Source organism: Akebia trifoliata, chromosome 8 (genome assembly GCF_017979445.1).
Source record: "Akebia trifoliata isolate Shusen 1 chromosome 8, ASM1797944v1, whole genome shotgun sequence".
Lineage (NCBI taxonomy): Eukaryota > Viridiplantae > Streptophyta > Magnoliopsida > Ranunculales > Lardizabalaceae > Akebia > Akebia trifoliata.
The window spans coordinates 59,608-81,788 of NC_141382.1; the positions used below are offsets into that span (position 1 = coordinate 59,608).

General features: G+C 36.8%; 2 protein-coding genes across 3 annotated transcripts; one reads left to right on the plus strand and one right to left on the minus strand.

Moving 5' to 3' along the window:
- LOC147395195 (protein DA1-related 2-like) lies at positions 1-10,608 on the plus strand. Its single transcript, XM_086451435.1, is given in 12 exon segments — positions 1-273; positions 367-473; positions 881-1,001; positions 1,199-1,237; positions 1,758-1,877; positions 6,729-6,929; positions 6,931-6,942; positions 7,026-7,088; positions 7,196-7,296; positions 8,918-8,976; positions 9,086-9,179; positions 9,181-10,608. Coding segments are annotated over 10 exon segments (972 nt in total). The 5' UTR covers positions 1-273; positions 367-473; positions 881-932; the 3' UTR covers positions 9,395-10,608.
- A 3,663-nt stretch (positions 10,609-14,271) lies between these two features.
- LOC147395196 (BEL1-like homeodomain protein 9) lies at positions 14,272-21,703 on the minus strand. Of its 2 annotated transcripts, XR_015180808.1 has the most exons (5): positions 20,502-21,703; positions 16,986-17,356; positions 16,769-16,829; positions 15,170-15,815; positions 14,272-14,498 (listed from the first exon to the last, which is right to left on the minus strand). XR_015180808.1 is itself a non-coding variant. In XM_086451430.1 (4 exons), the coding sequence occupies exons 1-4, from the start codon at positions 21,411-21,413 to the stop codon at positions 15,282-15,284; spliced, it is 1,878 nt and encodes a 625-aa protein (XP_086307556.1). In that variant the 5' UTR covers positions 21,414-21,703; the 3' UTR covers positions 15,167-15,281. The 2 variants fall into 2 exon arrangements, 1 of the variants encoding a protein (XP_086307556.1); XM_086451430.1 differs by lacking the exon at positions 14,272-14,498 and having other exon boundaries at positions 15,167-15,815.
- Positions 21,704-22,181: the final 478 nt, after the last annotated feature.

Consider the following 22,181-nt stretch of genomic DNA (forward strand, 5'->3'; position numbering starts at 1 on the left):
AATGAATGATGGGGGGGGGGGGTTTGATTCAAATGGAGGTGAGGTGTAGTGAGTCTTTTATTAGGGATTCGATTGAAGAGGGGTTTCCAGAGAGCAGTTCAACCACCGATACTTCGACGACGTCTGATGCCATGGCTAATGAGGAGAGGACTATAAGTAGTTCGAGTTCGGAAGAGTCGTCTTCTCCACCACCATTGGGTTGGCCAAATCGAAAGCCTGAGGCGCAAAACTGCTCAATGTCTGATGTCACTGGAGATGAAGACAAGATTTCAGGTATGTGATGGTATAATTTTCATTTTCTTCTAGACAGGAGGAAATTTGACTATTATGTTCTGCAATTTGATTATGTATTTGGGATTTTGATAGAGAGATTGAGATGATGAAGGAGAGATTTTCAAAATTGTTGCTTGGCGAAGACATGTCGGGGAGTGGGAAAGGGGTTTCTACGGCATTGGCCATTACTAATCTATGTGGTATGTCTATGTTGGTTTTCCAAATTTATAGGCTTAGTTGTTGAATTTTTTTTTTTAATTTTGCTTTGATATGGGTTTCTTCTAATATTTCTGATTCTTTGAGTCCCTTTAATATATATGCTTTTAAAATTAGCCGCATTTCTTTCAAATTCATTACTATTTATGTAAAATTCATGACTGAAATCAGTATTCCTGAGTTTTTTGCATGAGGATTAACTTGGAGTCATGGCATTTTTCTTCTAAAGTGAATACGTGAATCATTGTACACAATTCTGAAAAACAATTTTATATTACTTCGTTGTATCTGAATCATCAAAATGTTTAACCCAAGTCAAGGTGATATTTTAAGTCAGAAATCCCACCCTCAGTTTTGTATGACCATCACAATTTGCATATGCACCTTGCAGATTTTGTGGCCGCTGTAACCGTGAAATAGGCTATGGTAATTATTTAGGATGCATGGGAGCTTTCTGGCACTCTGAATGTTTCTGCTGTCATGCTTGTGGTCAGCCAATCAATGAGCATGAGGTACAATGTTGTTGTTGGACTTTCTTTGCACTTATGTCTTGTCTTTGTTTATTCTCTGTAAACTTGAACAATACCTCTTCAAGTTTGAAACTCTACATTATATCATGATAGAATTATTCTTAACTTGTCAAATATTCCATTATATCTAATTCTTGGAGGGATTTTTTTCTTCTGTTGAATCAAGTTTTCTTTGTCAGGGAGGAATCCATACCAAGTGCGAAGTGTACCTTCAATTTGTAAGAAAATACTCCCTAGACATATTTGAACATACTATAATTGGTTCTCCATTAATACATATTATCAGATTATTTAACTTATAATGAAGTTCTTCATTATTACCTTCAGGCTTGAGTAGTGGTTCTTGTAGCACATGTTACTCATGTAGTTGCTGCTTTAAACTTAGCTTACCCACTTATTTTGGAAACAATTAATGAAATTGTTCTTATAAAGATACAGTATGAATCAAATTCATATTACATATTGTAGAATTGATATGCCTTAAAATATAACATAGTCGCTTTTATTGTGTTGTATATAGCTATACATTTGTGTACAGAAAAGAATTAGTATACTGCACATACAGTGCAAATTTTGAATATCAGAAAAAATTTCATCACATACAAAATTCAGAATTTGTTTGGCATTCACGTATCCAAGTTTTGGATTCCTCATCTATGTTACTTTAGTTTACTCTGAATTTGAATAGCTGATTTGACTTATTTTAAAAGTCCATCTCATAGTTTGTCAACTTTCCAGATTCCAACAAATGGTGCTGGTTTAATTGAGTATCGATCTCATCCATTATGGAGCCAAAAATATTGTCCTTCACATGAGCATGATAACACAGCTCGTTGTTGTAGCTGTGAATGGTTGGAGGTATGGTGACTTCCTATTGCATTAAGTATGTTTATCTCTATTAGAAAATAATGTTAGTTAGTGTTGGTTACTGAATTTCCCCTTTCTGTTATAAAGTTTGTTATAGAATTTGTTAGAGGAACCTTCTAGAGCCCTCTCTGAGTTTCTCTTCCATGTATATAAGGCCATGGTTGGTCTTACTGATTCAATGAAGGATTTCATTCATTTCTTCCTATTATGTTCTTTTCTCATTTTCATAATATGGTATCAGAGCTCCTTTTTCTTTCCTGAGTATCCATGGCTGACTCTACCTCTACCACACCGCAGTCCACCATGGTGGCTGCCTCTTCTTCTTTTGTTCAACAATCTCCAGTGATTTTTAATCACACCTTATCAGTCAAGCTTTATAATGAGAATCACCTTCTTTGGAAACAACAAGTCTCTGCTGCTGTGCGTTGGCATCGACTTCTTCATTTCCTTGATGGGTCTCAATCCTCTCCGACGAAGTTTCTTTCTCCCTCTGATCAGATTTCTCATCGAGTTAATCTTGCGTTTTTGGAATGGGAGCAGCAGGATCAACTCCTTGTCTCCTGGTTATTATCATCTATGACTGAGGGGTTACTTACTTGTATGGTTGGTTGCTCTACGTCTTCTCAGATTTGATCCACTCTTGATCAGTATTTTTCATCTCAGACTTAAGCTAAAATCGACCAGCTCAAGCGTGCACTTCAGAATCTAAAGAAAGGTTCTCTTTCTATTAACGATTATCTGCTTCGCATCAAAAATTACATCGACCGTTTGGCTTCTGTTGACTATGTTATTGACTCTGTTGCTCATATCGAAACTAATTTTGAGGGTTTACCTCAGGATTATGATACCTTTGTAATTTATGTTAACTCTTGATCTGATGCATATTCCGTCGAAGAGATTGAATCTTTGTTGCTTGCTTAGGAATCCCAGATTGAAAAATATTCCAAAGAGCTTGGTTCTAGTACTGTTGTTGCTAATCTTGCTACCCATGGTCATCTGTGCAAACAGCATCGCGGAGGCTTTCCTCAAGCTCCTTCTAATCGGTCCAGTTTCAATTTTAACTCCTGTTCTCGTGGTGGATTTCAAGGTGGACCAGGGGGTCGTTCTAGTTCCAATAGTTATCGAGGTAGCTGTCATCGGGGTGGTGGTCAATCTGGTTTCTCTTGGTATGGACAGTCACGACCTCAATGCCAATTGTGTAACAAGCCTGGCCATACTGCTCTTCAATGTTGGCATTGATCTGATGAGTCTTTCCAAGGCCCGTTAGCTACCACACCATCAAATGCTTCTTTTCTGCCTCAGATGCAAGCCACAGCTATGATTGTTACACCTCACACTCCTTATGATCATTGTTGGTACCCGGATTCAGAGGCAACACACCACTTCACTCCAGATGCAAATAACCTAATGACTCGAAATGGCTACTCTGGTATAGATCAGATTCATATGGGCAATGGAGCAGGTTTGTCAGTTCAGGCTGTTGGTCATTCTTCTTTTCCCTCTCAATCTCATCTTCTTAAACTCAATCAGATTCTTCATGTGCCCTTAATTACTAGAAACTTACTTAATGTTTCTAAATTTGCCTTTGACAATAATGTATATTTCCAAATTCCATTCTAACTATTGTTTTGTCAAATATCAGGTAACTCATCAGATTCTAATGAGAGGGAATCTTAGAGATGGCTTATACGGATTTGATCCACCTCAATTTGTTCGTCCTGCTTCACATCAAGCGAGTCCTCCAACCACTTTCACCCATCCTACTCAATCTTCTAGTAGTATCACTGTTTCTCTTACAGTTTGTATGTCTACATTGTCCAAAAATACTCAACTGTTTCAACTTTGGCATAATAGATTGGGTCATCTTTCTTCCCAAATTGTAAAATATGTCATGCAAGTTTGTAATGTTCCACAAACCAATAAAATGAATACTATTTTCTGTCAATCATGTTGTTTGGGAAAAATACATAAATTTCCCTTTCCCAATTCCACAACCGAATACACTGCACCTTTACAGTTGATTCACTCAGATTTATGGGGTCCTTCCCCAACTCCTTCTGCTAGTGGGTATTGATATTATGTTCATTTTATTTATGCCTATTCTAGGTATACTTGGATATATTTGTTGTGGCACAAGTCTGATACCTTTGAAACCTTTGTTAACTTTAAAAGCAAGTTGAATTACAGCTTGGTTGCCCTCTCAAAGCCATTCAAACCAATTGGGCAGTGAATTCAAAGCGTTTTCTTCATTTCTTAGAGATCATGGCATTCATCATAGGGTGTCATGTCCAAGTACTCACCAACAAAATGGCCTTGCTGAGAGAAAGCATAGGCATATTGTTGAGAATGGTTTGACTCTTTTAGCTCAAGCTTCTATGCCTCTCAAATATTGGGATGAAGGTTTTCGGACTTTTGTTTTTCTTGTTAATCGCTTGCCTACTGCTGTCCTTAGTCATCGTACTCCTTATGAGGTCTTGTTTCATGTCAAACCTGATTTCTCTTCTCTCAAAATTTTCAGTTGTTTGTGTTTTCCCAATATCAAACCTTTTGATTGCCATAAGCTACAATTCCGCTCATTCCCATGCACTTTCCTTGGTTACAGCCTCAATCACAAGGGTTATAAGTGTCTAGATCCTAAGGGCAAAATAATTATCTCTCAAGATGTGTTATTTGATGAACACACCTTTTCTTTCTCTCAATCCACACAATGTTCTTCGTCTATTCCTGTGAGTCCACCCGATCCTATTCCAGCCTCTATTCTTATTGTTACTCATGATCCACAGGCTGCTACTGACATTTCTGCTTTGAAACTCACTGAGTCTGGTTTATTTACCAATGATATTAATACTCATGTTGCTGATTTTGATGCTAATACTAATGTACCTATGCAGGCTGATGATATCTCTGTTACTCAGGATGAAATTCAGCAACCTTCATCAGCACCTATTCCATCCCATCCTATGACCACAAGAGCCAAAGCTGGGATTTTCAAACCCAAAGCCTTTATTGCCTCTAGGGAACCAACTACTATCCATGATGCTCTCGCCAATGAAAATTGGAAATTAGCTATGAAAGATGAGTTCTTAGCTTTAGTGCGAAATGAAACATGGACTCTTGAGGATCTACCCGTTGGTCGTCAAGCCATAGGTTGCAAATGGGTTTTCAAAGTTAAGGAAAATCCGGATGATTAGATATTTAAGTATAAGGCCCATTTGGTTGCGAAAGGTTTTCACAAGTGGAGGGCTTTGATTTCAGTGAGACTCTCAGCCCTGTAGTCAAGCCCACAACTATCCGAGTGATCCTTACTATTGCTCTCACTCAAGGCTGGGATATACGCCAGTTGGATGTTAACAACGCATTTCTTAATGGAGACTTAAAAGAGGAAGTATTCATGGTGCAACCTCCAGGTTTTGAGGATCCTAGTCGTTCTCATAAGGTCTGCTGCCTACACAAAGCTCTCTACGGACTTAAACAGGTGCCAAAAGCCTGGTTTGAAAAATTACAGCATGTTTTGGTAAGCTTGGGTTTCACCTTGGCCAAGTCCGATCAATCTCTATTGTGAGAAACACATCTCAACATTGCACTTTTCTTTTGGTGTACGTAGATGACATATTAATAACTGGAAGTTCAGTTCAAGTGGTTTCAAACTTGGTCTCAGCCCTTAATACATCATTTGCTCTCAAAGATTTAGGATCTATCAATTACTTCCTTGGCATAAAGGTTACTAGAACTAACGATGGTTTGCATTTGTCCCAAACAAAGTACATCACTGACCTTTTTTGCAAAGCTAAGATGCAATATGCTAAAGGCATCAGTACACTAATGACCAGTGGCCACAAGTTGTCTAGCTATGTAAGTGATCCTGTAGAGATGTTCAGTTGTATAGAAGCATTGTGGGGGCCTTACAATACGCAACCATTACTCGACCGGAACTGTTAATCGAGTTTGTCAATTCTTGCAGAACCCACTTGAAGCTCACTGGCAGGTTGTGAAACGAGTGCTTTGGTATTTAGCTGGTTCACTAGACTCAAGTCTCCATCTTCGCAAGAGTTCTAATCTTCACATCACAGGCTTTTGTGATGCCGATTGGGCATCCGACCCTAACGATCGTCGATCTACATTCGGTTTTTGTGTTTATTTGGGCTCTAATTTAGTCACTTGGCAATCCAAAAAGCAACACACGGTACCGTGTTCAAGCACCGAAGCGGAATACCGAAGTCTTGCTCACTTGACAGCTGAAGTAACTTGGCTTCAATCACTACTCAAAGAACTGAATGTGATCAGCACCAAACCTCCAACACTATGGTGTGACAACCTCAGCGCTGTATTGCTCTCTGCAAACCCAATACAACATGCCAGAACCAAACATATCGAACTTGATCTCTACTTTGTCCGAGAAAAAGTTGTACAAGGATTATTGGTGGTCAAGCATGTGCCAAGCATTGATCAAGTTGCTGATATATTGACCAAGACTATCTCGAGTACCAGGTTTTATGAGCTGAAGTCCAAACTCAGAGTAGAGTCCTTAGGTGCCCTGAGTTTGAGGGGGAATACTATAGAATAATGTTAGTTAGTGTTGGTTACTGAATTTCCCCTTTCTGTTATCAAGTTTGTTGTAGAATTTGTTAGGGGAACCTTCCAGAGCCCTCTCTGAGTTTCTCTTCCATGTATATAAGGCCATGGTTGGTCTTACTGATTCAATGAAGGATTTCATTCATTTCTTCTTATTCTGTTCTTTTCTCATTTTCATAATAATCTCCAACAAATTTATTTTATTTCAAACACTGCTAAGTACCTCAAGATTATTCTGGTTGCTTAAAGTTGTGTATTTTGGTGCTGAAGTCATGGAACACGAGATACATTTCTCTGGAAGACGGACGGAATCTATGTTTAGAATGTATGGAGTCCACTGTCATGGATACCATTGATTGCCAATTACTTTACCATGGCATCAGAGATTTCTATGAAGGAATGAACATGAAGCTAGATCAACAGATACCCATGCTTCTGGTTGAAAGACAAGCACTTAACGAAGCTATTGAGGGGGGAAAAGAATGTAATTAGCATCATTTCTTTTATTTTCTTATATTTATTTCTGTGGAAGTTCTCTCTTCACTCAACACTGGTTCTTGCTTCCAGGGCTATCATCACATGCCTGAGACAAGAGGCTTATGTCTTTCCGAGGAGCAGATTGTTAGCAGTGTATGACTTGACATTTATATGGTGAAATCTTCTTTTACTTCATTGACTGAACTAGCAAATATTTATTATGCTTCTCCTTGTGTTTCACTTTTTCATAAACATATTAGATACTTAAAAGTCCAAGAATTGGGGGAATGCAAACACATCAACAAAAGCTGACTCGGAAATGTGTGATTACAGCAATTATTGTTTTGTATGGCCTTCCAAGGTAGTACTTTACACAAACATTTTTACTATTTAAGTTCTTTAATCGAGGAAGCATGCATCTGAAGTAAATAGTGCAGTTGCTTCCCTTTGTTGAATCTTGAAAGTATGCTCTGATGTGGATCCAGGATGACAGGAACATACTTGGCCATTTTTTTTTTTTTTTGATAAGTATAAATTATATTAAAGAAAAGAGAGGAAAAAAATACAAGAAGAGAAGGCCAAGGTAGCCCCTCAAAGAACATAGAGTTTGCAGGAACATACTTGGCCATTTTTAAGTTTCGAAATATTTCAATGAAAATTTTTCTGAAGTAAACAGATATGTTCTTTGTCCCAACATATTGAAGATACAAGTATTGGCTACATAGGGTCCTTATTTATAATTTATGCTTGTGAATCTGAAATCCCTTCTTCCATCAGGCTGTTGAAAACTTCATTCTTGGTGGCTTTACCATGGGTACAGAAAGCTTCCATACTGATTCCAAAGTTAATTAAGTAGCACTCCTTTAGCTTGTCCTCAGTTATCCAGAGCTAGCTGTCTATTGTCATTGTCACAATGAATTTCTAACCATTGATAACTCCCTATTCTTACTCCTTATTTGTCCTCATCACAGATGAATATCATGTTAGACAATCAAACCATATAGGCCGGTGATCTCTACCAAGATAGTCATCATTGCTGAAAATTGCTCCCTTCCAACATTGCTAACCGTATGAAACATATATTTAAGTAATGGCCTAATCCAATGGTCTAGATCTTTTTAGTCAACTTTCATGCAGCAGGAAAATCAGAATGAATTAATCTGTTTTGAAAATGGTATCCACTATATGGAGAATTCATTATGCAATTTGACAATCCAATGTTATATCCATGTGAGCCCCACAAGCGGAAGTATAAACAGCGAGTAAGAACAGGAATTATAGACTGATATATAAAGTCAAAATTAAGTTTTATAGTTCTGTTTTCCCAGCAATGGTGCAAGATGACATGCTAATAATTTCGCTTATGTAAAAGATATCTGCATTTGGGACGGGTTCTTTACAGACAAGAAAGAAATCTCCAGTGTCAGGTTTTATTACATGTGGCAGCTGAGAAGCTGGTCCTGAATGCTGGCTTCCTGTCTTCCACCTTCGTTTCTACCTTGGCAAAATTTCATTTAATAGCCTTCTGCTACATGGATAAAAGAAGCATGTTCTTGCTGTCAGCAGGGGCCATGCTTCTATTTTTAAATAATATAATAGAAGGAAGTAAAAAAGATTAAAAAAAATCTGCCTATTTTAGTCCTATTTGGGCAGAAACTTGCCACAAGGAAAGAGGAAGATGTCCATGAAATGGACCCCTTTTGTGCCTCCACCCAACTTGCCTTGGCAAAGATGACCAACTTTTTTCTTATTTCTAGGAAGGAAACCAATTTCTTACTGCTTTTTCACTTCTAATGTATGATTCCTCCTTTGTCTTTTTTTTTTACTACCAAGTTTTAGTGCAACAGTTATCAGCGATAATTGAGGTGTTCTGAAACACACTATGATTTAATTAGTTAGGATTGCTAGGTGATAGTATCTTCTGTTAGAAAGATCAATCCTTGCCCAAAGCCTTATATTTTGGGTACTCTTGCTGGATGCAGATTGCTAACAGGTTCCATTCATGCCCATGAGTTGATGCATGGGTGGTTACGTCTCAAAGGTACTACACTCCTCTCTTCCTTCTGTTTAGAAGTATTTTCTCGTCTATATTTTATGAACTTCTTCCATCGTCGTCATTGTCGGTTTGTAATTATTTGAAATTAATGTAGGTTACCGTAATCTAAGCCCGGAGGTGGAGGAAGGCATCTGTGAGGTGCTCTCTTACATGTGGCTCGAGTCGGAGGTCATGCCAGGTTCAACAGCCTTCTACGTCAATGGCATCTTCATCGCCCTCTTCATCTAAAAAGGGTGGAAAATCTGAACTTGAAAAGAAACTGGGTGAGTTCTTGCATCTGATCGCTCATGACCCTTCTACAGCCTCCCGTGAGGGCTTCAGAGCTGCCAATGCAGCTGTCAATACGTATGGGTTACGTCGGACACTGGATCATATTCACTTGACTGGAAACTTTCCCGTGTAATAATAAACATTGCTTGTTCATCAAATGGTTCTTTGACTTTCTCCTTTTGAAGATCAAGTGTACTACTTCACCTTGTAAGGATCGAGCTGGCCAGGAAGCTTAGATCAGCTCCCCCTTAATTTTTTTAGTGGGGTCCTTCGGGGTAATTTGTTAATACGAACTTTTCAAAATGCAATGACATGTATTACATTGCACTCATAAAAAAAAACATTATAGTGATTCTTCTTCATGGTTCATACATTACATGCTCTAGTCAATGTCGTACGTGGGCATAGATGTCATGAATCTAGTCGATGAGTGATTACCAGGGCTGTTTTGTATACTGGGAGTACTCTCCGGCTGTACTTTCTTTCTTGGTCAATTGCTCTTACCTCATCCATGGATGTAGGCGATGCTGAATCATGCAAATATCATTATGTTCTTTGATTTCTTTTATTTCATATAGCTTTTGTGATTTGATATGGGATTTGTCTGTTGCAAGATCTTTACCGCTAGATGCTAGTTGGCAGCATGAGTAGAGTTTTTGACATTCTACATTTTTACTCTTGATTCCAAACTTTTATAGTGTGGATTTAGGTGTTATTTGAATAAACCAATGCTTTTAAAGGCATCTAAGGCTTATGTCTCGACACTTAATGTATTGGGTGGGGTTCATTAAATGTCTTGAGATGCATGGAATCAACGTTAAAAAACAACTGAGGTGTACGCCTTAGACCAAGAGACGCCCAAATGACATAATCCTAGTGTGAGATGTGAATGAGGCTTACACCTTTAGGACAAGATTTATTTTGAGTGTATATTTTCCTCCACTCTCAGGTGTGCCATACCCCACTTAACCCATGTGACCCTCTTATATTCGTACTTCTCCCCTTCTCCAACAGATTGGTCTTTTCGGGTAAATGATTGAAGACAGTTTACACCTTGTGGTTAGGGGATTAAAACTTAGAATTCGACCATATAATATGAAATTTGAAATTATGTGGTAGTTGCTGTTATATTTATTAAAAAATTTCGTGCATGTGAGTCTTACATCTTTGAGTCTGGAGGCATTGGTTAGCCGAGTTTCTTGCCTCACATCTCAGTATCTGAAAAAATTGCTTGTCCCCATGACTTGAGATAGATGGTTTTCGTGCATGGCGACAGGTGATCTGCACCAGTTGGTTGCACCAATGTGCCGGTCTTGTCTTCTATGTTATCTAAACAGCCTCAACTGAAATATTTTGAGACAATACTGAACATTCAAAATTTCAGGGTCAATGTTTTATGGTTAGGAGATGATGAAAATTTTTAAGCTACTTGTGGGAGTGCAGCTGCCCACACTTCACTGGAAGTATTGGATTTGTGTGTGTCTGTGTGTGTGTGTGTTCTATCGCACTGCTATCTGAGTGCTCATTACGGAAACAGAAGTTATTGCTCGAAAAATTAGGAGACCGAGAAATCCAATCAGTGGAGATGCACAAGTAATATACATAGGTTGAGAACTGATCTTTTTGTTTCTTAAGTGAAATATTTGGAGATGATTTAAGAGGTTCTGTTCCAAGACATGTCATTGGGCATTTGTTGTGAAGCTCTCATGTGGCGAAAGATGTTTGATATAGGCTAATCTTGTAGTCAGGCCTCATACCCTGAAATTGATAGTTTTTTCATTAGTACTAATCTTATGGTAAACCAAGTTATACCTGTAAGCAGGTGCCAACTAGCTTAGGGTCTTTGAGTGATGATACTAGAGACCTGGGTTCAAATTCCCCCAGCACCGAGTTATTGAACTCATTAAAAATAAGCTTACCATTCCAACAACAAAAAAAAGATGGTCAACACAGCATCCATCCCAGCTTAAGAGATTTAATTTGAATAGCGATTATGCGTGCCCAATACAGTGATCATCAAAAGTATCATAACCGATGACTGGAGAGGAAGCTTGGATTATCTCGAGGAACAAAATAGACAGAAGATCATGTCACAATGCCTGATTTGCATTTCATGGTGTCGCACTTTGAGTCATCTTGGATCTAGCCCAACAAGCCCAGTGGCTCGTTTCGTCTATGGACTTGAGCTCGTTATATGCATGGGCCAACTGTTTGGAACTTTTCAAGGACAAGATAGGCCATGATAAATTAGCATGCAAGACGCACAAACAAGGGCAGCAGTCAATAACAAGAAAACATGCCAATCAGTGGTGGTGGCCGCCTTCGGCACCTGATATTGCATTGCTTTCTAATATGGGTTCATTCTTTGACTGAAAAGATGTTCGAATTAGAGAGTTAACAGTATCAAACCAAACTTCAGTCTACATTATCTTGACCATCCAACAAGCATGATCACTTCGTATGCTCTTGGGAGAGATGATGACAAACTTGATTTAGAGGATTACTGACTCTAATATACTCAAAAAAACCTAGATGCGATAATGATGAATTTCACAAACAAGCAATAACCACCCACAAGCACAATCAGACATTTTCAACTATCCATCAAGAATTTAGTATGTGTTTGGTAACACACTTCTGAAGTCTGAATGGAGGTGGTCCACCTTTAAAATTCAGACTTCAGAAGCTCTATTGCCGTTTGTTTCAATTCAGATTTTAGAATTAAGAACCAAAATTTAGAAGTTTTGGTTAAGTGATGTAGGGATGCTGGATGAAACTTTTGAATTCTGAATTTGTTTTTTATTCCTAAAATACCCTCCTAAAATCACTGATTTCTATCACTTATCCCTTCTTTGTACAAACCCTAAAACCCGTACTTTTAACTTTTCTACCTCCCATTTCTCTTCTACATCTCCATCTTTTACAACAGTGTTGTTAAGGTCTCTCCCCTTTCTCTCATTACGTGTTCGAAAATCTTATATTTTTCACTCCGAAATTTAATATAGTAAGATCTCTCTCTATCTTTGATCTATCACTTTCATCCATTAATGGGCATCTCTTTTCTTCTAATATCATATGTTTCATATATGTAATTTCGTTCATATGCATGTAATTTAAAAATCTCTAGAGTTTTTGGAATATATGGGGTTTAGGTTTTATTGATTTGGGTATTTCAAGAAAAAACGATTGAAATTATTAAGGTAATTATCTTGGTCTTGGATGATTTTTAAAATCATAGGATACTAGTGTCTATTCTAAGAATAGCTCAAAATTATCTATTCCATAGATGATAAAGAAGTGATTAGGCAGTTCATATCTCAATCCAATTGGATAGTACTTGTACATCAAAAATTATTTTTGAATGTCATCTATATTTTTAACCATAGGCAAGCTAATGGTTCGATAGGATAATTAGGATCTGACAGATTTTCTATTTTTTAATGAAATCTTTCAAGGAGTTAAGAAGTTATTTTTTTATACTTTTGAGGGAGGTGGTTGGATATGTAGCATTTCAAGTACTTAGTTATTGGGGTATTTTTGGGCATTTAAATCATTGTTTGTACATTTCAACCTCCTTTCTTTATTATTTCAATGAAATTTTCTCATACAAAAATCTAATATATTCCGAACCGTTAGAAGATCCACCATGATATAATAAAATATTCTCATTGCAAGTACCAGTTGATATGATCACTTTACGTAATCAAATTGCAAGTCAACTAGAAAATGCATGATTGTTTATTGTTTGAATATTACCTTGTTGGAATATAATTTCTAAGTATGAATTTAATTTGAAAATAATTCTTTTTGGATGTTTGATTTATTAAAAATTAAAATTAAATGTGTGGATAATTTCATTATGCATAACATGTTATGTTTTTCGGTTAATAATTTATTAGAATTACAAAAATGTAATATTGTCAAAATGATCATTATGTTTTAAAATTATGTTCGTAACCAGAAAATTTTAAAAATGACAAACAAACAATTTTTCCAGAATCAGATTTCAAAAAAAAAATTTAAACTTTAGACTTCAGAAGTGTTTCCAAACATACCCTTACTTCACAAGATCAAGTATATAAATTCCATTTAACCAATTGTTTGTTTGAAGAAAATGGAGTGTGTGATGCAATGTAATTTAATATATGAGATGCACTAATTCTTGAATATATCTCATCATCGTGGCTAGTTCTGGTGTATATAAAATGCTGTAGAAATGATATTTAGAAGATTAATTCTATCAATTAGCATTTTTTTAACTAATAAAATTAATATTAGAAGTAAGATTTTCTTCTTTTTTAGCTCTTGTAATTTTATTTTATTTTTTATTTATATACAACGGTCCTTGTAATGACATCTAATATTAGTATATGATATTTATGATAAAATATCATACTCATAAAGTTATTTGAATCTTTCCTAAAATTCACTAAATAAGAGATTAAGTCGACTATCACCTAATTGGATAACATTTCCACTTAATTATCTTACAACCTTCAAATCTCAAAAACAAAATAGAATTGGAAAATGCTGGACTGATATTAAAACTCACATCGTTTCACACATTGCTGTTGTGGATGTATGGAATCATAGATACTATTCATCGAGATACAAGTGAAAAGCATCTATGGTTATATCCACACCTCCATGTCAGCAATGTGTGAAACTATGTCAATTTTAACGTCACTCCAGCACGACTCTAGAATTTTAGGGAGGTTGCATTGATGATATGGGTTTTAACTCATTTGTAAAATATCTGAAACTTCTCCAAATCCATGTTGACAAGGGTATCACCAAAAAATTAATTCCCCCCCCAAGAGTTCAAGATCAACGTATTATCCAATGGTCAGAACCATTCCAAAGAGCACACAATTTGGCCCACCACTTATCCAAGTGGTGGCCATCAGCACCAACATATAAACCTCACTGTCCACACACGTGGCAAGTCCTGTTGAGTTCATCACAATATGGGTAGGTTTAATCTGGGGTACTACAGCTGAAAAGGAAAGAAAAATGAAAAGAAACCCAGATCTGCTGCTAAAGTTGCTTTACACAATTACACCAACTTTTGTTAAAATACATTTTATTATTCCCATGCAAAAAATACATACCAACTCATGTACAAACAAATTGGGGCAATAATCCATATTCTCCTTTCTTTTTTTCTTTTTTTCAAAACCTTCTTTAATCCTACCTCGAACCTCGCATCCTTCGCTGTCTCTCACTTTGTTTTTTACCTGCGCAAGCAAGCAAGCAAATGACAAGAATGCATGCATTTTTATAGGATCAAACTCGATTTGATAGGGAGCACAACCACCACAAACCTCTTTTACAAAAGCAAACAAAAATAGTTTTATAAGCTAAAGAAAGTCGTACACACTCAAAGCATCCATGCAGATATTTAAAGTTATGGGCAAAAACAGTCCCCCTTAGATTCTCCTAGAATGATTTTCAATACATGGGAAAAATTATTGGACATCTTCAACTTTAATAATATTCTGAGACTATGTTTGACCACGTCAACAAATTTATCTATAAAAAGATTCTTTTAAAGTAGGTTTCATGTTGATGCTCATGATGATAACCATATTAAATAAAATACAGCCGGACACTTGAATAACTTTTCTTCCAGGTATGTTTGATCTTTGATATAAATGATATATTTTTTAAGTATAAGATATGATCCGATCCCCTCTACTTGTTTGTAGCATGAAATTACTGGAACAGTGGGCATATTGATACAGACCATCAGATGAGATGGATTACGTAGTCGAAACTTACATCACCAATGAAAGTCATACATATTTGATTGGTATATCGCCCTTAATGAACCAAGGTTAATTCGTACAGCCCATAACATATATAGCAGCTTATCGAAAACACTTTCATCAAGCAATGTAGTGCATACCTTGTCATGCCAATCTTCTCGGATTGCTCGATGTGAGAAATGTACAGCTCTTCCAAATTCAGCTAGTACATTTAATTAATAGCCATAATTAAGGCGCAACAATGGAGATTTTTCAGCCAACAAAATCCCGCAGCAATTGCCCTTCAATATCCTTCCTGAAATGCCGATTTGGAGCTTCAAAACCATCTACAACATACCCATCATTATTTGCTTCGAGGCCAAAATGATGATCAATGTCCATTGATAGAGGCTCTGACAATCCAATGACATTATTTTGGCAGAGGCCCAATGTTAGAGAAACCCCACTACTTCCACCAGCAGTACCGATGCCAAAACCTACATGATGATGGTTTGACAAATTGTTGCTATAGAAGTTCATCAATTCATTGCTCTTGTCGGGTACTACATGGGAAAGTTCATTTCTACTACGATTCAACAAGTGGTCATGGGCCTTTTGCATCACATTAATTTGGGTTTGGTTATTAGAAGGGGGTGGATTTGCAGTGGTTAAAGGTTCATTTGACTCGCTATTAGTTTGGTCCTCCACTTCAGAAGCTTTTTGAGCTTGTCGGGTTTCAAGCATGTGTATTTCTTCAACCATTGGCTTCCATAGTCTGACTCTTGCATTAATGAACCAGTTGGAAACCTGCCCAATTTTTTAGGAGGAAATAATCACCAATACAAATAATTAATAGAGAAAAAAATATAATATGAGTCAAAACATTTATAGTTATTAGAGTAATGATTTTCTGACTCCCGCCCACCCCCCTCTCCCTCTCCCTCTCCCTCGTGGCATACAAAAAATACTCCCCTGATGTGTCATGTGATAGATGTGTATCCCGAGGAAAAAGATCTATGGTTATAGCACATGCCACATCAGGAGGGTATTTTGAGTATGCCACTAGTTATTATTATTCTAGTCAGTGTATGTGTGTGTATACATATACATGGGTTGGGATCTGTTGACTCCTAACAGTGACTCATGAAAAAAACACATGATCCCAACCCTTTAAACACAAAATCCAATGATTGAGATTTATGAGTATCTCGATAACACATATCTCGGAGATATTTATCCCAAGGACAAGTCTCAACCATTGGATTTTGCATTTAAGGGACTGGGATCATGTGTTTTTTTCATGAGTCATTCTTACGAGTCAAGAGATCCTGACCCTATATATATAGGGTCCACTTAGCTGAGTGGCACCTTCATTCTAACTAGTATATGTGTTCAGGTTCCAACAGTAGAAATTATACTAAATTGAAATTGGTTGTGATTATATGAGTCCTACAGGGTTTATATAGACTTAAAAGAACACCACCAATTTGGAAAGATGATAAATATTAATCAATCTAAACTAATTCACCCTAATTGATGCTAATCTAAATGTTCAAGTTGTGTGATGAGAAACACCATATGATAAGAGAGAACGATCCATACACATTATTAAAATGCACCCAACTAATCTCCAGCATCCCTAACTTATCTCTATCAACATCAAAACTCATTAGTCCTGAGTTCCCGAAAAAGAAGTTTAATTTGAGAGAAAAATTTAATTTTGTAACTATAATTGGATGGTCCAGAAGATAATAATGTACCTGGTTTCTTGATAGACCAGTTTGCTTGGCCAACATTTGCTTGTCTGTATCAGTAGGATATCTGGAACATTAATTAGAATTATCTGTGTAAGCTCAAACACGACCAAGAAACTCTAAGTTAACCACTGATTTAATAGTAATAGCTTATGCTTCAAGATGTATAGTTTATTTCCAGAAAACAAAAGGACATATTATTCATGCTGCATAAATCACTTACGGGTGTAGGAAATGATCAAACATCCATGCCCTAAGTGCCGCTACTGCATGTTCTGGAAGTCCTCTTTGGGGTCGCCAAATGGGTTGATTTTCATGACTACCCAAGTTGAGAATTGGTCTTTGGCCACGAACCCACTGATCGGTGGTCCCCAACCTTAGAGCCTCATCTTTAATAGCATTTCCTTCATCTAGGGCTTTGCTTGCAAAATGAAGTTGGTCGGTAATGGCGTTCTTCAAACATCTGAAGTGCTTTGACATAGTTTTCAAAGCAAAAGTTGTATAGGGAGCTGCATTTCCAAGCCCCGGGACGGACTCAAATGATGCAACAATTGCCTGCATCTGTTGATAGTACAGTTTGTATCTCCTGTAAACCTAAATGAGATGAAATGAAGAATAAATAATGGACAAAGATGGAGTTCTTGAATCTTGAGCTCTTCGTGGGATAAACAACGCATTTCACAAAATTTAGAAGATATGGAAATAACTGATCAACGTAGCAATCGTCCTTTGTGATTTCGACGAACTCAAGGATTTTATTGATAGTTGGACTAATAATTGCATTTACTTCCAGAGGTATATAAATTCACTAAACCCCAATAAGGGAATACAATTAATCAAATCCATAGTGGATGTTAATCATACATCCTAACTAATGCTAATCAATTCCAAAGTTCTTCATTCATCAGAAGTCAGGAATAATAGTTGACGAGTAATGGATCATGATTAAGAATTTAAATACTATTGACAATAGCTGTAAAAACACTACAATTACATCTTCTTCCTTCCTTTTCACATGAGAACAATTTATAACACAACCAAGACAAGGATTTCACACCAAATTAAGGCATTACATAGCCTAATATATGTGCTTGAGAGTCGCCTTCCAACAGGAAATGAACATTATGGTTGTAAAGTGAGAAACAAGGCGGTGTTGAGTTGGGGTAAAATGGGGCCGGTAACGTCTCTCATATCAAACAATGTCAACAAATTCCACATAATGATACGCCTAAAAATTTATGTAGCAATATTGAGCATGTAAGATCAGCTGACTAGATGGAATACCAATTGTTGGTGCATGAATCATATAGAGATGTTGTTGGAATGGCTTGCACCGAGGAAGCAGATGATCTAGTGCATATATCAAACGAAAATAAAATAATCTAATCCTAATCTTCATGAGAGCATGATCTAGTGTATCAATATACAACTTATTACAATGAATCCTATCCAATTCTCTATTAGCAATCATGTCATTTCCAAACCTTATATCAACAAAAGTAATGCTAATTTTAATTTGTTTCAACGCAACCGTGTAAGCATGCATTCGAAGGTGCCAACTTAGCTAAGTTGGTAAGCATGTGGAGTGTTGATCCCGCAACCAAGGATCAAAACCATGTTGAACCCACTTTCGTGTTGACCCTAACCCCTTGCTTGCCAAGCAAAAAAATAAAATAACATGGAAGCATGCATGACACATACAAGAACATTTCTCATACTATTTATCAAAAAAAAAAAAAAAAAACATTTCTCATACAAACTATACTGGCCCAAAAAACTACAAGTTTTCTCTAACTTCTTAGACATGCTACTAGTGATAAAAGTAATGAATAATTGATGTTATGCGCACCACCAATATTGATCTGATCCAATCCCAATTGACACCAAACAAGCTTGCATCAATTAGGATTGATTCTGAAATCATCTTATCATCAACAACACAACCCATTCCTTCTCGAATCTTATCAACCTTGGTGAGAATCAAGTTAGGTTGACCTCAACTCATGCCAAATAAACCTGTATCCATCCCTAGGGTGCCAATCCATGAGACCAAGCAAGAAAAAAATCCAATATAATGATTATAATAAGTTTCAGTCCTCGAGTCTGGTTCAATGCTTGTTATTTTGTTATTTATTAGTTGAAGTTGTTTAAAAACAAAGAATAATGGTTTAAATCAACAATAATAGCAAATGTACTTTAATCCAAGATCAGTACCATTCAAATTCCATGTTACGGTATCAGAGACACTATTCATACTCTTTAAGTTCCTAAACATCATTCTGGTGGCCGTTCAACACATGAGTAGAAGTGGGTCGGCGCACATGCCTAAATTAGACTTGTAAAAGATTGAGCTTTGGGATGGGCCTATTCAAATTTCACCAGAAGCCAAGCCCCTAAGTTGACCTATCTACACTCCTTCAGCACTGGAACTCTACCAATCATTGCTATTGGGTTACAATATATTGCACCAGAACAACTAGTATCCCCTTAGTCATTAGAGAAAACCACGCTGACAAAACAAAAAATAAGATAAAAAAATTGAAATCAAACTGTCTAATTGCTTAAACTCAAAAGCTTTCCATGGATAAAAACTTATGAATGATCTTGACGGATAAATTACTTGACAACAAATCAAAGGTATTCAACACAATGGAACCCTCAATTGCATTCCATGATGGATTTTGATGAATATGATGGTTTACCTGAGAGAATGGTCCCATCTCCCATATCCTGATGTCAACTGGACGTTTTGCAACTGTTAATGGCCACATTGGAAATTATTGGTGCAGAAAAGGTTTCAATGTTTGGGTGTTAGTACAAATGCTGTGGGAGAAAGAGAGGTTTCTCATTAAGTGAGTTAAAGTTTTTCTTTTACTCGTAATTTTATTTTTCTCTCTCCTTATCCAATTATAAACCTAGGTACTAAATGCCACTAACAACATTCATGATTGATTATGAAGCCGAGTCAAAATCTATTATACTAATGATTACCAAATGCCCCCTAAAATTCTCGAGGGATATATGATGAATTGGCCGCATCTTACCACCTAACCGTCCTTCTTTCCGCTAAGCAAGCAAATTCTTATTGATATACAGAAAAGTGCAAAGGGAATACCCAAATTAAGTTACAATTATCAAAGAAGGCAAAGCTTGCACATGTCCAAAGAGTGCTTTTTCTTTTTTAATCGACAGGAAGATCACGACAGTTATAGAATGAATTCTTTCTTTTCAGCTCCAAAATGGGGAAGAGCATTAACTACTGAGTTTCCTTCACTCCAGACAAGACGAATTTTCCATGAAATCTCTTTCAAACGTTATGTAATTTTTATGGCACCAAACTTTAATCATATATTCCCTCCCACCATGCACCTTTGGCTAAAAGAAAAATTTGTGATCATTGTGACCATCTATCCTTTAAGACAAGCATCTTCTACATGGAGAAACACAACACAGATACAAGCTATTTATTGCAAAGATAAAACAGTGATGTAAACACTAAGTTTGATCTCCCATCAGGAATTCAATTAGAGAATAAAGTGATTTCTACAGTAAAAAAAAAAAAAATGCACTCACTATTTTCCAAAGACCCTAGATTGAATGAAGATTTAGGGTTAGGGGTGCAAATAATTAAGTTTGTAATTCAAACATTTGAAGGATCCCAATAGGATGAAAAAAAAAAATTAGAGAGGAAGCAAACAATGAAATATTATGACAATTACAAACAAATAAAGAAGCATACCTCGTTCAGCATTGAAATTAACCTTGTATCCTTCCTCTGATGCTCTCCACGATTGCTGCAAGCCATCAGATCATCAAAAATCGAGGTCCTAGTCAAATTTTCCATAGGAGGACCAATCAAAGACGAATCTATGCAGCTTCTTTCAACATTTATTCTCCGACCCACATCACAGAATTCCTCCAAGAGTTGCTGTGCAGGCTTCAAGAAACTTGATCCCCTCAAGATCGAAGCGTAACCCGTAAACGGACCGAGAGGAACCGTACTCCTTACATCATTTGGAGTGATAATTCCTTGAGATACATCCCCACCTATACCCTTTTCACCGAAAAACAACGTTGGCTCGTATCCTGGTTGACTCAATTCTAGAGGGAGATAATGTTGGTGGGTATGGTGAGAAGAAAGAGACAAAGACAGACCCTTTCCAGTGGTCTGTGACTCTTCACAGTTAAACGACTGATCAAAATCTCTAAGATTTTGGGCAGTATAAAGGAATGGGTTGTTATTATCTTGAATTGAGCTACTAGGGTTTAAATTTACAGCAAGTGAAGCATATGGATCCACGTAAAGATGATTGTCATGAGATAAGGAAGAAGAGGAAGCAGTACTGTTCATAAATCCACCATCATAACCTATCAAATTAACTCCTTCCTTAACAAGGGAATAAGCACAAACTGGGGTTTGCCTGCAAACATCATCATTATCATCTCCTCCTCTTCTGCCTCCAAGTGGGTTGGAGCATGTTAGCATATCAACGGAGGGTAGAAGAGATGGATCGTTAAGAGGAAGTAAACCTGCACATCCTTGAAGGGTTGCTGTTGCTTCCTCACAACTAGGGTAGTTTTGAACGATTAGTCTGAGTTTATCTCTTCGGCTTTGTTGTGGGACATGAAAGGGTTCAAAACCCTCTGCCATGACTAAACTTGGTTATCTTGAAGAGAGAGAAAGAGAATTGGGTTTCAAATGGGGTAGAAATATTTGAAGTAGAGTGAAAGTGGAAGAGAAGAAGTGATGATGTTGAGGATGAAAAGAAAGGTTATGATGATGATCTTCTGAGCTGCAAAGATATCAGAGAGAGAGAGAGAGAGAGATGATTGGTTGACACTCACACGCTCTCACAAAGATATGGATGGATCCCTGGGAAGGAAAACTGAAAAGGGTTTTGGAGGAGAAACTGGATGACAACCGTTGGATATTTCTTTTTCAAGTTTCTAAGTGAAGAGATGTAATGAAAACTGCGTACTGTGTGTACTACTACTGCACTAACCCACGATTGATTTTCCTTTTTGTCCTCCTATATACTATTACTATATCTAGGAACTACTTACTGCTCACTGTCTAACTCACTCTCTCTCTCTCTCTCTCTTTTTTATAAAATTATTTATTAGAAAGAAATTTTTTTTATTAATGACGTATTTGGAACGTTTTCAGGGAAGAAAAGTTTCACCATTTAATTAGAGTGAGCGCAAAGGGGAAAATTCAGGTTTTCAAAGGATGGGAATTCAGAAATTGTTTCTTTGATTAGTAAGTATGCCTTGCTTAATAAGAAGCAGAAAAAATAAATAAATCTCAGTTTTCTAATAGTGTGCAATCCCGACTGTCCATTTTATTAAATGACTTGATTGGGTATGATGACTATGGCACTTCTGCTATGTTGGGGAGCAAGGAAAATCCAAGCCTTCA

Excerpts from the sequence above, each read along its gene's own strand:
- LOC147395196 (XM_086451430.1), bottom strand. The coding sequence starts at position 21,413 with ATGGCAGAGGGTTTTGAACCCTTTCATGTCCCACAACAAAGCCGAAGA. Across the intron at positions 17,357-20,501 it reads TAATTTCAATGCTGAACGAG|GTTTACAGGAGATACAAACT; the intron begins GTATGCTTCTTT and ends CATCTCATTTAG. Across the intron at positions 15,816-16,768 it reads CTGGTCTATCAAGAAACCAG|GTTTCCAACTGGTTCATTAA; the intron begins GTACATTATTAT and ends AAAATTGGGCAG.